Raw genomic sequence first — 17,382 nt, 5'->3', positions numbered from 1 at the left:
CCATTGATCGTTTATCCGAACAGCGGGGAAACATACAACGTGGAAACTGGGTATGAAAGGCAAGGGCTTCTAAGATAATCATACTAACAAATTATTGCAGAAACATCATCGTTATTTAATGGCATGGTTTTTGCAACCCCATTTTTTGCTTTTTGTGGAGCGACGTAATTTCAGTACCTAACTGTTAAAGCGCTTTATTTTGTCGTTTTGTGAGTGTCTATTTTTAAAGAAATACCATTTTTCTCGAAAAAGAAAATTATTAATTATTTTATTGAGAAAAATAAGCTATAGGCGAATACTCATTTTGAAACCGAATATGGGTTTGTTATTTTGAAACACTTTACCTGAAACATTATGGCAAGAGTTGTTTAGGTAGGTATTGGATACAGGTGCTTCAACAAAGACATGGTTAGAACAATAGGGATTATCACTTCAGAAAATAAAACTAATCAAGTTTCAAATATAATTATTATTTAATTGTCCTTGGTAATTTTTTTGCCATGTAAGATCTTTTTCAAATTATGACCATCGTCATTTTAACCACCTGAAGATGATACCCTTGTTCGGATTCGAAAATTTGTTTGTTATTTGTTGTATTTTCTGAAGTGCATTGTGTTTCATCTAGAATTATCGTATCACTTTGATTTGATTGAACAAAAAATTAAAAAAAAAGGCATAACATATCAGAAGTACGTACGTATAATGAGGAGGGGTGATACTAGAATCGTAACCCATTCTTTCTAGATATTATTATTCCTTTTTAATACAGAAATGTTTTAATAAATATTAAATACGTACAAAACAGAAATTTAATTAAAAGAAATTAGTAAATAAACTATTTATTGTGTTTATATATCATCGTAATGATCAACACGAATTTAAAATCTGTGACTTTTCTGGAGCATGTATTTATTAGAACATCTCAAACTAGAGATTCTTTCATATTTTTATTACAGTAGTTTCTAATGTGACAAACTTTTTCTTTTTTTAAAAAATCCTTTCAGTACATTTTAAATTTTAACCCTTTAGGACTTCCTAAAAATTTTTTCCTTTCGTAGACAATTTTTTAGTGCATCCTTTAAACATATAGGTACAAAATGCTTTTTTATTTTTAAGATAAAACATCTGTTAGAATGTAATATGTTATTTTATTGTGCTTTCTAAAGATTTAATTTGAAGCAATAAGTTCATTTTAATGGTGTACAATTTTACAAGTGTGTAAGATGCGAGCGAATAATATATTGCTTTCACGTCCTGTAGGTGGCTTAACAGAGACAAATGTGAACCACTGGACCTTTACGTAAAGGACTGGTTAAATCTGGGAATACGTTGGATGGGTGGATGCTGTCGTACCTACGCGGCGGACATAAGCAGGATAAAAAACGAAGTTTCTAAATGGACACATGTTCACAAATCTATCCAGAATTAAAGAGCATCTTCCACAAAATAATGTTGCCTTATATACATACATACATGCATGCGTGCTTTTTTAATTTTATTTTTAACTTTTCTAAGTACACAAAACAAAAAAGACTGACACAAATCAGGCTGTTACCTTGATTTATATGCAACTTTTCAAACCATTTAAATAAACGTTTTACTGCAAAATAATTTTTTCTAGATTTTTGTTTAGTTTCATACTCGAATAGAAACTTAAAAAATAGTATAGAATTTATTTTAACTGATTAAATTTTGCAGCGTTCTTGAAAATTGAAATAAGCCTTTATAGAATATGCTATAATAATAATATATTTCTAGTTAATCCTTATAGGTCCTCAAATTAATAAAAAAAAATAAATAATTAAGTAATCATTATGACCTAATACCATTTATTAGTATACCTGCTTTAAAAAGATAACTTTAAACGCATAAACCCTTTATATATTCATTATTAAAATGAAATTTCTTTAATGATTAGGAAATTGATTTATTAATAATAACTCATGCTACCTGGTAAATATGAACATACTTAACGCTAACAAAATTCTAAAAGACTACAATGCAATATTTTTTAATCTTCTTCTTTTTGTTTTTACAATGTCCATCAATGCTGAACTCTATTTCAATATTTAATAAAAGCCAAAAAAAGAGAAACAAAATTTTTAAAATTTAGATAATTCAAAATTCAGATAATACGTAACGGAATTAAAATACAAATAATACCCAAGTATTGCCATCTAGNCATTCGCCTGTAACACCACATTTCGAACGCTTCTAACCTTTTCTTTTCCGCCGCGCCCACTGTCCATGTTTCGCATCCGTACAACGCTGCGCTCCAAACATACACCTATAACAACCTTTTTCGAATTTCTAAATTAACCGTTCGCGAGCATAGAAGTGATTTCCTTTTACTGAAGGCGACTCGACCCTGCGCTATCCTCTGCTATATATCTCTACTACTCCTTTCGTCCTGAATTATATGACTTCCTAGATACCTAAAATCGGCCACTTCTTCTAATTTTTCGTCTATTATCTTTATATTCGCTCTTTCCCTACTTTTCCTTCCCTTGCATACCAGTATTTTTGTTTTACTTTTATTTATTTTCATACAGTACTGGTTTGTCAATACCGCTTCCATTGTATTTAAAACTATCTCCAATTCCTTCTTGCTAGATGCTAATATTGCTGTATCATTCGCAAATCTAAGCATATTAATCTTTTTCCCCCTGTATATCTATCTCTACAGTTGTACTGTCTTTGATGATGTTGATCGTGTCTTCCAATGATCGAAGATATGTATGAGAAAAGAATTTTCTCACATTTCTGGTCATAAGTCAAAATGATTAAAAATGAACACTTTTAAATTTCCCCCCCCCCCTTAGCCAATAAAAATAAAACTAATTTCAAACATTTTGTATTTGGATTATTTTCATAAGTACCTAATTTTATTACGTATAAGAACTTACGGCCACATAGATAAATATATTTGAAGCGGCATCGGCAATGTTTGTTAGTTCATCCGATCCAGCAAAAATCTCAGTGACAATGCAGGGAGTAAAAATTATTATAAAAATTAACCATATGCCATTAACAAACTTGGAAAAAAGAGTTTGTAGTTTGTAGGGATCTTGTCCCGACATTTGCAAACAAAACAATGCACACTCTAAAGCTTCCCTCTTTATCATCTTACCAAATCTGGAAAATTAACATTACAACAAAATAAACAAGAACAAAAAATGGACTTCATTCCTAAACATAAGCCTTGCGTTCTGTTTAAATGAATTTCTATATTAATTATGGATAGGTATACATATATATATATTATAAATGAAAGTGAAATAACTTGTTTGATTTTTTTACTGAGAATATTCCTAACTTTATTACATGAATTAAACAAAACCTTTGTTTTTATCACGATTTCACCTTTATCCACTTTGACATTTTAGGATGTGCTATTTTGCGTTGTTTCTATATAAAGCCTATTGTTTTTGTCATTTTCAAACTAAAGTAATCTAATTGTCGTGATGGAGGTCAGTAAGGTCTCATTTCCTTCGAGAATTTCCTCTATATCTACCTTTATTTTATACTACAATTTTCTATTAGAGCGTGTTCATTCATAAATTATTTTGTCTGCTTGCTTTGTTTTTTGTCAAATGAAAGCAAGAATATCAATCTAGTTATAAACCTGGCATCAGCTCAATTTTTTTATATAAACAGAAAACCAAAATATTTTAAACTCTACCATTTCATTGGCCACATACATACGTTAGTTTATACATACATACATATATATAATTATTATTGCGAAAGGTAATGAACTTTTATCAATCGGACTCATATCAGTGACAGCGATTGTTTTCACAATTACGTATAAAAATATTCACGAACATCTATAAAACATTTAAAGCATCCATTCAGGATTAGTCCTATTTTTACAATATAGTCAAATTATCCTTAACCAAATTGTTTTCTTTACTAATCGGTTTGAAATCAAAGTCACAAGGGGATTAAAAGTTATTAATTTATTTAAAAACCAACTACAAAAAACCAGAAGAATGGTTAATACTTCGAATTAATACACAAGCTAATGTTTGCTTTACTGTCTAGAATCTCTATAAAATGTAATAACGCATCCACATATCCCTTATCGTAGACATAAATATTGATAGTAAAACAACCTGTACATAATCAACAGTTTAATTGTATACTTGTAAGTAAATATATATAGTACTATTCGTGTAAACAATGCAAAATATGTTATTACATTCGATAACTTAACAACATGTACACTTCTTATCTTATCTACCAATATTTTATATTTCACTAAATACTTACTTTTCTAAATCACAGAAAATTTGGTCTGAGATAAAATATAACACGTGTATTTAGTTTTAGTGATAACTTACGTGATCAAACTGTAAGTATGAAATACAACTTAAAAATTATATAGAAAATACTTGCTTTCAATTTGTATCATTTTTGGAAATGTGAAAAAAGCATCCTTTCCTCAATGATATATTAAGATTTTTTCAGTTAGAAGCAATCAAAAAGGACTGAAATATTCTTTATTATGTAATCTCTACCAACGTTTCGCCTTTCGATTTGCCTTGATAAACTTAAATGGAAAGACGAAACGTTGATGCGGATTACATAATAAAGAACATTTCATCCTTTCTGATTGATTCTTATTGAAAAATATAAAAAATTTATTCTACTTGAGTTTCAATTTCATCTTTTTTAGGTATTTTAGCTTAGTTTTAAACAATTTTATAATTAAATATGTTTAAATGTGTGTAAAAGTATAATAAACTTATTTCATTTAATGAAGAAAAAAGGAATACGAACCCGAAAATTTTCCAATTTTCCGGGCCTATTCGTAGTAAGGATGGTGCCGCTATCTCGCCTGTTTTTATCAAACTTGAAAATCAATATATCACAGCTCTAATTCGGCATTATCCTTTTCAGGTTACATTCTAGACGTATTGTCAAAACTCATTCTCCTAACTCATAATCCTTCTTTCAATCGTAATTACATTCACTGAATAATTAAATAGTTTAAGCATGTGTCCATGTGTGTACAATGTACTATGTGTATATGAAAAGTTTGGAAACATTTAATTAGTTTTCAAGTAAACAATTTATTTTTCTTTCCCGAAATTACGTAAATTTTTTTCGAGTAAGTAAAAGCAAATAAAACAACAACTAAGTGCTTATTTCAGTATTTTCTTTTCTTTAGTAAATTGATACTATATCTGAAATAATGGAACATTACTTACTTATTACATACGATTAAAAGTCTATTTTATGGTAGCTATCAAATATGTTCTTAAAATTGAAAAGTAATTGGTTTTCTCGCATGTCCTACATATAAATTGTATTTCCTCGTAGAATGAGTAAGAAAAACGAAAATCGTCTCATCGAAAACCAAACAAATGGTAGCAACCATCTTCTGGAGGAAGATAGGGTAACTGTCATTGATGGGGGCTTCTCTACACAATTAAGTTGCCATGTACAAGATCCCATCGATGGTGACGTACTATGGAGTGCCCGTTTTTTATCAACAAACCCACAAGCTGTCATCAATACTCATTTGGATTTTCTCAGAGGTTTTTATAAATGGAAATTGTCTCTCGAAAAATGCTTTTAAAGAAATTTATAGAATTTGGCGAACTCTTTGATTACGCATTTGATTTATTAATGGCGCAACATGAAATAAAATAAATGTTGTCTGAAATGCAAATATTTTTAGCGGGCGCTGAAGTTATCATCACAAACACATATCAGGCTAGCATTAGTGGTTTTGTTGAACACTTAAATTTAACTAAAGAACAAAGTTACGACCTTATAAAAGAAGCTGTAAGTTTAGCCAAACAGGCAAGGTTCCTTTTTGAAGAGCAATACTTTGAGGATGGTAAGTATATAATACCAAAAAAGGATTATATTTTATGGGACATTTATAATTACTGTTTTGAATAGTAATATTCTAAAAAAAATTACGATCTATCTAACATAATGCGTATTTATTTATTTATTTACAATCGATTCAGTTCTACGTTTGCTCGTAATTTAATTTTATTTGTACTTTGATTCACATCTACTTCACGTTATCCTTGTTAAGCTTCAAGGCGACTGAGAAAACCGCTCATTGCTGGTTCGGTTGGTCCTTATGGGGCTTCCCTTCACGATGGTTCTGAATATACAGGATCTTACTCAACCACTACCTCGGTCGAAACCATGGAGGAATATCATCGACCACGAATCGAAGCTCTCTTAGAAGGAGGTGTTGATCTATTAGCAATGGAGACAATACCTTGTAAAAAGGAAGCAGAGATGCTAGTCAAACTACTTAAAGAATATCCTCATATTAAGGCGTGGTTGAGCTTCAGTTGCAGTGTAAGCCATTTTTTTGATTAACGAATGATGAAAAATAATATTCGAATTGGTCAACTTTACCAAGACTTGAACGTGTGGTATTTTCTTCAGCAAGATGGAAAATCAATATCATGTGGTGAAGATTTCCAAGAGGTTGTGAGGCATTGCTATGATTTAAATCCTGATCAATTAGTGGCTGTGGGTGCCAATTGCTTGGCACCGCGTCTAGTAAAGTCTTTATTTGATGGAATCAATAACGAAAGGGAAAATAATCCAATTCCATTGATCGTTTATCCGAACAGCGGGGAAACATACAACGTGGAAACTGGGTATGAAAGGCAAGGGCTTCTAAGATAATCATACTAACAAATTATTGCAGAAACATCATCGTTATTTAATGGCATGGTTTTTGCAACCCCATTTTTTGCTTTTTGTGGAGCGACGTAATTTCAGTACCTAACTGTTAAAGCGCTTTATTTTGTCGTTTTGTGAGTGTCTATTTTTAAAGAAATACCATTTTTCTCGAAAAAGAAAATTATTAATTATTTTATTGAGAAAAATAAGCTATAGGCGAATACTCATTTTGAAACCGAATATGGGTTTGTTATTTTGAAACACTTTACCTGAAACATTATGGCAAGAGTTGTTTAGGTAGGTATTGGATACAGGTGCTTCAACAAAGACATGGTTAGAACAATAGGGATTATCACTTCAGAAAATAAAACTAATCAAGTTTCAAATATAATTATTATTTAATTGTCCTTGGTAATTTTTTTGCCATGTAAGATCTTTTTCAAATTATGACCATCGTCATTTTAACCACCTGAAGATGATACCCTTGTTCGGATTCGAAAATTTGTTTGTTATTTGTTGTATTTTCTGAAGTGCATTGTGTTTCATCTAGAATTATCGTATCACTTTGATTTGATTGAACAAAAAATTAAAAAAAAAGGCATAACATATCAGAAGTACGTACGTATAATGAGGAGGGGTGATACTAGAATCGTAACCCATTCTTTCTAGATATTATTATTCCTTTTTAATACAGAAATGTTTTAATAAATATTAAATACGTACAAAACAGAAATTTAATTAAAAGAAATTAGTAAATAAACTATTTATTGTGTTTATATATCATCGTAATGATCAACACGAATTTAAAATCTGTGACTTTTCTGGAGCATGTATTTATTAGAACATCTCAAACTAGAGATTCTTTCATATTTTTATTACAGTAGTTTCTAATGTGACAAACTTTTTCTTTTTTTAAAAAATCCTTTCAGTACATTTTAAATTTTAACCCTTTAGGACTTCCTAAAAATTTTTTCCTTTCGTAGACAATTTTTTAGTGCATCCTTTAAACATATAGGTACAAAATGCTTTTTTATTTTTAAGATAAAACATCTGTTAGAATGTAATATGTTATTTTATTGTGCTTTCTAAAGATTTAATTTGAAGCAATAAGTTCATTTTAATGGTGTACAATTTTACAAGTGTGTAAGATGCGAGCGAATAATATATTGCTTTCACGTCCTGTAGGTGGCTTAACAGAGACAAATGTGAACCACTGGACCTTTACGTAAAGGACTGGTTAAATCTGGGAATACGTTGGATGGGTGGATGCTGTCGTACCTACGCGGCGGACATAAGCAGGATAAAAAACGAAGTTTCTAAATGGACACATGTTCACAAATCTATCCAGAATTAAAGAGCATCTTCCACAAAATAATGTTGCCTTATATACATACATACATGCATGCGTGCTTTTTTAATTTTATTTTTAACTTTTCTAAGTACACAAAACAAAAAAGACTGACACAAATCAGGCTGTTACCTTGATTTATATGCAACTTTTCAAACCATTTAAATAAACGTTTTACTGCAAAATAATTTTTTCTAGATTTTTGTTTAGTTTCATACTCGAATAGAAACTTAAAAAATAGTATAGAATTTATTTTAACTGATTAAATTTTGCAGCGTTCTTGAAAATTGAAATAAGCCTTTATAGAATATGCTATAATAATAATATATTTCTAGTTAATCCTTATAGGTCCTCAAATTAATAAAAAAAAATAAATAATTAAGTAATCATTATGACCTAATACCATTTATTAGTATACCTGCTTTAAAAAGATAACTTTAAACGCATAAACCCTTTATATATTCATTATTAATATGAAATTTCTTTAATGATTAGGAAATTGATTTATTAATAATAACTCATGCTACCTGGTAAATATGAACATACTTAACGCTAACAAAATTCTAAAAGACTACAATGCAATATTTTTTAATCTTCTTCTTTTTGTTTTTACAATGTCCATCAATGCTGAACTCTATTTCAATATTTAATAAAAGCCAAAAAAAGAGAAACAAAATTTTTAAAATTTAGATAATTCAAAATTCAGATAATACGTAACGGAATTAAAATACAAATAATACCCAAGTATTGCCATCTAGTGGTGTTATTTAAAATAATCGTTCTTATTTAAAATGTACATAATTTCCTCCATCAGAAACTCAAAATTGTTGTGTTTAAAATTTTTTAAAAAGAGTTCGAGATCCTAGTAAACAACTAATATATCTCTATTATTGATCTCCAATGCTTTTTATAAATTTTTAAACACCAGACAATATTGATATTTACATTTTTGCTCCAGAATTATCTAAATTTCGATTTTACTCCTTTACATCATCTCTTTACAAGATTAAAACTCAAACATGAATAAAATTAATTTATCTTTAAAATTTCTTTTAATATTTAGAGCGATTTCGAAAGTTTTGTAATTTAATGTATAAATATATACAGTCTTCTGCCATCTAGTGACGTGATGCCAATAATGCATTGAAAACGTAAAATACTTTCTGTTTGCAGTTTAAATAACTACCCTAATAGATACTATGATCAACAGGTGGAGACAATAAATTTAAAAATTTCAATTTCTCGATGGAGGGAAAAGAAGTGTTTAAACTTGTAGGAAAAGACAAACTCTACAAATATGTTTACACGTTTATTACACACTAAAAAGTAAATATAAAAATATGTTATAAAATAAAGCACAAAAAATAAAATAATACTGCTTACACAAGCTAAGCTAAGAAATACTCTGTAGCCACATTATACTTGAGATTCTCACTTTACTCTCCTTTATCTCCCTTGGGAATTGACAAATCGCTTGGACCCTCATCCATGACTTCCATATTCAAATTTCTATTGGAGAGGCTCAAGTCTAATGTTGAAAAGTCATTTTTACTATCCGGCTCCTTACGACAGCTGGTTGATAAATCTATACTTTTAGGAACTTCTACCAACTTTGAAAAATCGACCGGTTTCGATAAATCTAATGTTCTAGAGAAATCGATTCCCCTCGCAAACTCTGGAACCTTTGGGGACTCAAAGCTATAATCAGTCTTCGGAATTTTACTGTAATCCATGTTGGAAGCTTCTGTTTTGGGAGTGTTCGATCTAGATCGTGAAAAGCTAAAATCAGGAGAATAATTTTCGTTTTTCCCTGCGGGACTGCTCATTCCAACAGGACTTTTTTGTGGAAAACAGTCAACGTCTCCAGTAAAACCATATTTTAAAGTTTTAATGTCATTAGTGCTCGGTATTTTCAACGGCGTTGTCTTAGTTTCAATTTTAGGTTTACTTAGGATGGGGCTACTTGTTGACAATGGTTTTATGATATCATGAGGCTTAAATGTCGAAGGGGGCAAATACATGCTACTCGTAGCTAAAGAGCTTGACATAAAAGGACCAGGAAAACCTAAAAGACTGCTCGTGCTTGGAAAACTTCCAGAATTAAATAGAGCCCTGGCCAAATCTGAATTTAACATTAAATTAGAATTCAAAACTCCTGAGGATGATAAGCTTGGAAACAGTTGAGAATTTTTACTGATTGATGGAATTATTATTGGACTTTCTTTATCATTACTATAGACCGATAAAACATTTCCCAAAATTTCTAAAATAGCTGCTTCGTTCTGGTCTCGGGGAAATTTCGAAGACAATGTCGTTTTTAATTTCGAAAAATAGGTGGTGTTACGATAACTATCTTTGAAATTAATGTAATCCTTTTCTTTGTTATAATATTCTACGCATTTTGTCATCTCCTCTATTACAAGGGGAGTCAAAATTGAATCCTGTGCCACACTGTAAGACATCAACATGGGTCGACCATACTCATTAGGCTTGTTTTCTGGGGGAGGAATCACCCAATAAGCTATTATGCTAGATTCTAAAGATGCATTCTCAAAATTGTAAGGAGCTAAAACAAAAAATCAAAATTAGGGATCCTCTCGTCCGTCCTGAGTAAATGTATTAAAAACAATGTGTATGTAATTAGAAATTTTCTACATAAAGTAACTTCAGTGACATACATATAATAATTCCTATGCATGGTGTATAATTATTATCTGAAACGCCTTTCATTCGAATTTCATATTCTAATTGTGAGTCGATGTCTCTTAACGTTGGAGCAGCAGCACAAAAGGGATGGGAATGATACCACCCAACTAGAGTAAATTGTTCTTTTTCCATCGTTTTTGAAATTTCAGATTCAATCTGAGCAGCTTGAGATTTATCAGTTTTGCTGCATCGACAAGGAAATGCTCGCGTAACTTGTAATGCTAAAAGACGAAAGAGACGATAAAAAAACTTTTGATAAAAAGAACTTACTATGACTGTTAACATCCCAATGACCACCGAGATATCCGCAAACTTCAGATCTTGTTAAATGACAGTGAAAGTCCATCAAAAATACAGCGTTTGTAGATAATGATACAAGAAAAGGTTGGATTTTTCCAAGATTGGAAAATGGGATACATTCTACTAGTGTGTTAGCGTCGCTAGAATTTAAAAAAAAAATTTAAAAGATAATATAGTACCTATAAAAAGCTTTACTTACTGAGTAAAAGTACGATTTGCAACTGTATTATGCTTTACAACAATTCTAGACTGCGACATGTTTGGGGTGACCAACGGAGTTAAAAATAATTGGTAATCTATTTTATCAGCTTGTTCTAAAAATTAATGAGTATAAGAAAACGTAAACAATGAACGAATTATAATACGCTTTTACCATTAATGGTTCTAGATTCTCTTTCAATTTTTTGCTGCTCTAATTCTTTTTTCCTTTTATAATAAATATTTTTATAAGCATCCAATTTCTTTCCTCTGTACCTAACCGATGCCCACCCACAACCAGACTTTTTATCTGGATTTATAAAACGTTTACAAGCTACAGCCCAAGCACTTGGTGATGCAAAGATAGCGCCCGTTTCTTGGCTCTGTATTTTTCCGTCTTCTAACAAGTCGCCTACAAATCTTTGGCCCTGAAATTAAACAAACGACATTTTCTTTATCCTGAATTAAACCAAATAATCAACACGCTACCAAATATTCTATGGTCATAGATCCTGGCCCAGGGTAAAGCACTCCACTGGACAAAAGCATCTGCAAGGTAACTGTACGACTTGTACTAGATATTGCTGCCGGTTGTTTATTTGTTTGCAGCCCATTTTCGCCTTCACAATCCTGAAAACGATCGGCCGTTACAAATTTCAACGTTTTATAAAAATAAAGCATGCAACAGAGTACTGATACAGTACAAAATGAAAACATTAAACCTGATGCAGTACTGTGCATTCAAAGCAAATAAAATGAACAAGCATATGGGATAATAGAAGAAATGATAATGATGACTTTAAAAGCAGTAACAAGTTACTCTAAAGATATGCACTTTTTGTGTTTTAACATTAAAACTGAAAATACTATTGTAAAAATATATAAGCAAATATTCAAAAAGTCTGTTAGCCCATGCAACATAGATAATAAAGTTATTTAAGTGTTTTAAATTTTTCAGGAAATAATGTTATTTGTGTTATTCATAAAATAGTTAGCAAACAAAATTTTCATTTCAATTCAATCCATGTGTGCTGGCATGTATTATGTACAAATTGCTACCCAACTTTTGCCTGGCATCAGAACAAAATTAACTTATTAAGAAAGGTCATTCTAGGCGAAAATGATAAAATTCGAATTTCATACTTTTACTCTATATTACCCTTGTTGTAACTAATAATTACACCCAATATTAACTCTTCATATATGTTTATAGTATGAAATAGTTTTGGAATAAAAAACTAAATTTTGGAAAGAAAATTGACTACCTCTTCAACAAAATGCATGCCCATTCTTCAAAATTAAGTAAACAGATTAGCCAATAGAATCGTCATGAAAAACGTTTAATTATTAAAAAATTCGTTTTTATACCCTAATCAAATCAATGCAATGACAGAGTAGCCAATCAACCAAACAATCAATTTACTCTTTCACATTAAGGGCTGATATTATATGTAATGGTGTAATAATTACTTATCACAAGGGTAATCAAATTTACTTAGCAATGAACATTGTTTAAAACCACGCAGCAAACGTTTTATGTAATTATAATAGAATAGAAAAAACACCTAATAATGAATGCCCAATCTATGACGGTAAGTTGCATTTTTCAAAATCAATGTTATTTAATGTTAAAAATAGATGATCCCACTTTAAATGATCTTTTTTATGATTGGGAAGCACACTGAAACTATTGGTTAGATAAAGCATTAATTTAGTATCAAAAATATTTAACTGATTTATCAAAGTGATTTAGTAATTAGATTTTGCCATTCATAATGAGGAACGTGAAACACTGATAGGAAAAAAACCTCGTCCACAAAATCAACTTCCTCAGCTTCTTCATTAGGTTCATCTTTGTCATCTTCCTCAGTCAAATTGTTAGTACTACTTCCATCGCCTAACAAAGCACTTTGCAGGTTTGTCTGCATCTTGATATAAACTGAAACCTTAAGTTAATAAAAAAGAAAAATATAAATAATAAGAAGCAACCAAACCCCTACTAGTCTTCTAATAAATAATGCTATGTGAAATATTATGAAGATTTTACCTCTTTCTTCTCACAAAATCCAAAAATTTTCGTCAATCAAATATTTTCACTACATATTAATAATATAGAAGATTTCATTCATGCCCACCACTTTCTCTGTAAACAAGCTTTAAAACCTAGTAAATCTTCAATAAGTAAAAATTGTTTAAAAGCCTAAATCAAAACAAACCAACTGTAAACCGTCGAAATTTGATGACAATCATGACAGTTATTATCATAGATAAAATTATGGTTGATTATGGTCTATGATTATGGTTGAAGTCATAGATAAGGTTGAGATCGTTGAGATCATAGATCGGTCGAGAGCATAGATTTTACCGGGAATAAAAAGAAACCATGGGAAGAAACGAAAAGAAAATTAACCTCGTTAACCTTAAATTCATTTCTTCATTTCTTCGGTTTAAAGTTCCCCAGTAGTTTATAAAAAAAAGCTAATTAAGCATACCGGTAAGAAACAATGGTAATTTTTTACATTTTTATGTACCTAATTTGCTAAGAAAATGTATTCACCTAATCTAAGTAATAGCACAGTCTTCTACTCATATTGATGATACTATTATGTCTTCTAACTGTATTCCTAGGAATGGATTTCCTCCTTTGAAATGTCAACTGATCCAACCAAGTCTACAAATGTTGCTGAAGTGGCAGGAATATTGTGTGAATTTTTTGAAGTTATAATTCACAATATATTGTTTGTCAGAAAGTTATATCCAGAAGGGATATTTGTTAAAAGAAAAAAGTATGGTGTTGTAGTAAACAAGTCTATACATCCATTCATAAATGAGTACATTTCTCAATCTTTAAAAGCAGTATATTTTCATCTAAAAGCAAAACAATTAAAAAGGCTTTTAGTCTGTTTTATCAGTAATGAGAAAATAGTGGAAAGATATGTGTTTGATATTTTAAATTTTGAAGAAAACTTAGAGAGGTAAGAAATGTACATCTCAAATTTTTAAACAGGAAGTTTCTGTCCTAATTGTTTTTACCTAATAATTTCAAAGGATGAATAGTAACCACCTGAAAAATATGTTTGTGATTAGAAACATCCTGTGTGTTGTTTCACTCTCAAATCTCCAGATTTCCAAATGAATTTTTCATGTTGAACATTCATTGTAGTTTATTTATTTCAGTGATCCCTATGCTATCAAGTTAGAGCAGCACCTAAGAAGTTTATATTTGAAACTTATTACATCTACAAGCTATTTGCATGCTCTTACAATAAACTGCAACTTTGCAATTCAGCTTCATGTATCCCAATACTCAAATGTTGAATTTAATGATGATCCTATGAATGAGGTAGTTATATACTTTATGTTGCCAGTACTGTATGTATAATTAATTAAAATAATTCAAAAAAATTTCATTACGAATTTTAGTATTAGATATCCTAATTTTTAAAAATGAAATCTTGCAATACATGTAAAAATATTTATTAAGTCATTATGTTTACAGGAGTTTCCTTGGGTCCAAATTGATGCAAGTGATTCAGAGTTGAACTGTGCTAATATTGTACCTTTGCATACTGCCTCATTTAAAACTTCTGTTGTGCATATGTACATGGAGTCTTTTAGCACTGAAAATCAAGAAAATTAATACTGAAGTTGAAATGACTAATGTTAAAAGTTATCCCAATAGACTAGCAGTGTTTGAACATGTACCACAAGAAAAAAGTTCGTCGTCCAAGAGATTTGGTAGGACAGCATCATCACTTACTGACTCAGATTCAGACACACAAACAGATACAATTGTGAGTGTTTACATACTCAACCGAAGCATTGCATAAATTTTTGTAATTAAAATAATATATGTTATTTCTTGTTTCAGAAAGCACCAAGGAAGAGACATAAAGGTGTTAAACATACTGAAGAACCATTAAGTTTAATGTGTATGTGGTTGGAATGCCCTAAAGTGACAGAATACTATGATGAGTTTATTAAACATATCTCCACCCATGTACCTACTGATGATTCAGGTACTAAAAAGTGTTTTTCAAATATTAAAAGTAATTAAATTGGTATTTTATGGAAAATCAATCCTGTATTACATAGTTGTAAATTCACTGATAAAAGCTCTAAAAGTCAAGAAATAATTATTAAAAATTTAGTTATTTAATTTCATAAGTACATTTGTAATTTTAGAGTCTTTACTTGAATGTCAATGGAGCAACTGCAGATTTAGAACAAACATAGCATCTTTACTAGATCAACACCTAGTTTATCACGGTTATATAATGAAATTAAAAAATATTGGGCAAAATGTGTTAAAGCGTTTTGATTTACCAGACTGTACACTGACTCCCGTTGTGAACTTACCATTGTTCGAGGGAGGATTTGTATGTGAATGGAAATATTGTCAAGGAATTTACGGGAATGTTTTTTACTTCTACAACCACATAAAACAGCATGTGAATTGCTTTCCAGCATACTGTTCTAAAAATGAAATAATCGAGTGCCAGTGGATGGGTAAGAGAAAAGAAAAATAAAAGGAATAACTGTTACAAATATTTATTTATTTTACATCACAGGGTGCTCATTTAAATGTTCTTCGCAATATAAACTCGCCGATCATCTTCGGTCACATACGAAAGAGAAAATGGTGGCTTGTCCTACTTGTGAAGCTACATTTGCCACGAAAACCAAATTTTATGATCACAGAAAAAGACAATTACCAGTAGAAGGTTTTAATTTTCATTAAACTTACAGAGATTTTAATAATAATTGTGTTCTTTTCTTTTTAGAGCAAAGCTACCAATGTTCACAGTGTACAAAAATGTTCCCCAGTGAAAGACTTCTGAAAGATCATATTAGATCGCACGTGAACCATTATAAATGCCCCATGTGTGACATGACTTGTCCAAAACCATCCTCTTTAGCAACTCATATTCGTTTTAGACATTTTTCTGAAAGACCAGTTACATGCAGCCTCTGTGAGCATAGGTAAACATTATAACCAATACATTTTGTTTACTAAACCGTTGTATTTCAACAGATGTGTTAATAAGCAAGACTTGCTTCAACATATGTTGGTACATTGTTCAAAAAGTCTTTTTGAATGTGAAGAGTGTAACTTTTCTTGCCGGTCCATGTATGGGTTGGATAGGCATTATCAAAAAGAACATGATCATGTAAGTAAGGTGCTAATGTATTATTTCCGTTTAATAAAAGTAACAGTACATATCGACTTTAATTTTTTTTATAGATTTTTTTAAGTGTAATATTTTTATAATTTTTTACGTTTTTTAGGAATGGACTCAAACGTACGAATGCCACGTTTGCAAAAAAACATTTCATCGTGGAAATCACCTTACCAGACATTTGATAAAAACACATGGATTTCATTGGCCTTCAGGTCATTCACGATTTAGGTAAGTCAAGTCGTATTAGCTGAAGAAGTGTTATTATTTTTTTGTCCTTTTTTCAGATATAAGGTGGATCCTGATGGAATATACCGTTTGCAAACTGTACGTTATGAAAGTCTTGAAGTAACACAAGAAATAATAAACAACAGTAGTGTGAACAAAATCGAGGCTGATACGAATTACGAATTAAAACTAAGTGTGGAAAACGTTAATGATATCCCAAAATATGAAATGGTGAAAGAAGAACCGAAGCAAAACATTCTACTACCTACCAACAACAGTGTTCTAATAACGATAAATGATGTTGACGAAAGTGGTAACATTTTAAAAAGTGAAATAATCGAATCTAGTGAAGTGAAACTACTCAAATCTGAAATAGGAGATGTCAAGAGTATTCAAGAGGAAGACGCCCCAGCTACATGTGGACGTGTGCTAAGGCCAAGAAAAAAATGTTAAAAAGAAATATATTTTTACCTCTTTTTTATTTTATTATATGAAAATAACATAAGGAATATGTATTATTTTCTTATAATATCTGCTACTACTTGATCTTTAAGTTAAGTACATATTATGCTTATTTTCTTAATTAATTTATTTACTGCTTATTACATTATGAAATGATGATGATGAAAGTAATTAAAACGTTAAAATTTTTATAATAAAAGTACAATTTTATTATACATATTTTTATCCTTAATAAAATTATACTACTCAGGCAGTAGTAGGTTTCTTTAAGTATTCTACAGTTTTTATATTATG

At 30.3% G+C, this 17,382-nt stretch overlaps 3 protein-coding genes across 9 annotated transcripts in view; 2 read left to right on the top strand and 1 right to left on the bottom strand.

The window, feature by feature from the left end:
* Positions 1 to 8,202, top strand: part of LOC112906227 (homocysteine S-methyltransferase-like) — a 21,658-nt gene extending 13,456 nt beyond the window's left edge. Inside the window, exons 1-6 of one of the 3 annotated variants that reach the window (XM_025980036.1) lie at positions 4,302 to 4,357; positions 5,329 to 5,546; positions 5,690 to 5,851; positions 6,059 to 6,333; positions 6,424 to 6,650; positions 7,852 to 8,202. In XM_025980036.1, coding sequence (XP_025835821.1) covers positions 5,330 to 5,546; positions 5,690 to 5,851; positions 6,059 to 6,333; positions 6,424 to 6,650; positions 7,852 to 8,020 — 1,050 coding nt within the window. In that variant the 5' untranslated portion in view covers positions 4,302 to 4,357; position 5,329 and the 3' untranslated portion in view covers positions 8,021 to 8,202. Of the gene's footprint in view, positions 1 to 4,301; positions 4,358 to 5,328; positions 5,547 to 5,689; positions 5,852 to 6,058; positions 6,334 to 6,423; positions 6,651 to 7,851 lie in introns of those variants that run through there. The other 2 variants (XM_025980035.1, XM_025980037.1) reach the window with 2 other exon arrangements.
* A 1,107-nt stretch (positions 8,203 to 9,309) lies between these two features.
* Positions 9,310 to 13,448, bottom strand: LOC108732972 (MPN domain-containing protein CG4751-like). 4 transcript variants are annotated; one of them, XM_018463988.2, is made up of 8 exons: positions 13,266 to 13,448; positions 13,027 to 13,164; positions 11,708 to 11,848; positions 11,394 to 11,646; positions 11,220 to 11,334; positions 10,991 to 11,160; positions 10,693 to 10,941; positions 9,310 to 10,580 (listed from the first exon to the last, which is right to left on the bottom strand). In XM_018463988.2, exons 2-8 carry the CDS (start codon positions 13,144 to 13,146, stop codon positions 9,451 to 9,453), a joined length of 2,178 nt encoding a protein of 725 aa, XP_018319490.1. In that variant the 5' UTR covers positions 13,147 to 13,164; positions 13,266 to 13,448; the 3' UTR covers positions 9,310 to 9,450. The 4 variants fall into 4 exon arrangements, with proteins under 4 accessions (XP_018319490.1, XP_018319491.1, XP_018319493.1 ...); XM_018463989.2 differs by having other exon boundaries at positions 13,027 to 13,157; XM_018463991.2 differs by lacking the exon at positions 13,027 to 13,164.
* Positions 13,449 to 14,777: 1,329 nt separating this feature from the next.
* On the top strand, positions 14,778 to 17,219 carry LOC108732974 (histone H4 transcription factor-like). 2 transcript variants are annotated; one of them, XM_018463994.2, is made up of 9 exons: positions 14,778 to 15,012; positions 15,090 to 15,237; positions 15,404 to 15,487; positions 15,548 to 15,727; positions 15,790 to 15,942; positions 16,003 to 16,201; positions 16,254 to 16,389; positions 16,508 to 16,629; positions 16,686 to 17,219. In XM_018463994.2, the coding sequence occupies exons 1-9, from the start codon at positions 14,872 to 14,874 to the stop codon at positions 17,077 to 17,079; spliced, it is 1,557 nt and encodes a 518-aa protein (XP_018319496.1). In that variant the 5' UTR covers positions 14,778 to 14,871; the 3' UTR covers positions 17,080 to 17,219. The 2 variants fall into 2 exon arrangements, with proteins under 2 accessions (XP_018319496.1, XP_018319494.1); XM_018463992.2 differs by having other exon boundaries at positions 15,404 to 15,727; positions 16,686 to 17,218.
* The last annotated feature ends 163 nt before the right edge of the window (positions 17,220 to 17,382 follow it).

This window comes from Agrilus planipennis, unplaced genomic scaffold, assembly GCF_000699045.2.
Source record: "Agrilus planipennis isolate EAB-ADULT unplaced genomic scaffold, Apla_2.0 scaffold22, whole genome shotgun sequence".
Lineage (NCBI taxonomy): Eukaryota > Metazoa > Arthropoda > Insecta > Coleoptera > Buprestidae > Agrilus > Agrilus planipennis.
Note: the sequence above shows the minus strand (reverse complement) of the source record. Positions and strands in the feature narration are given on the sequence as shown.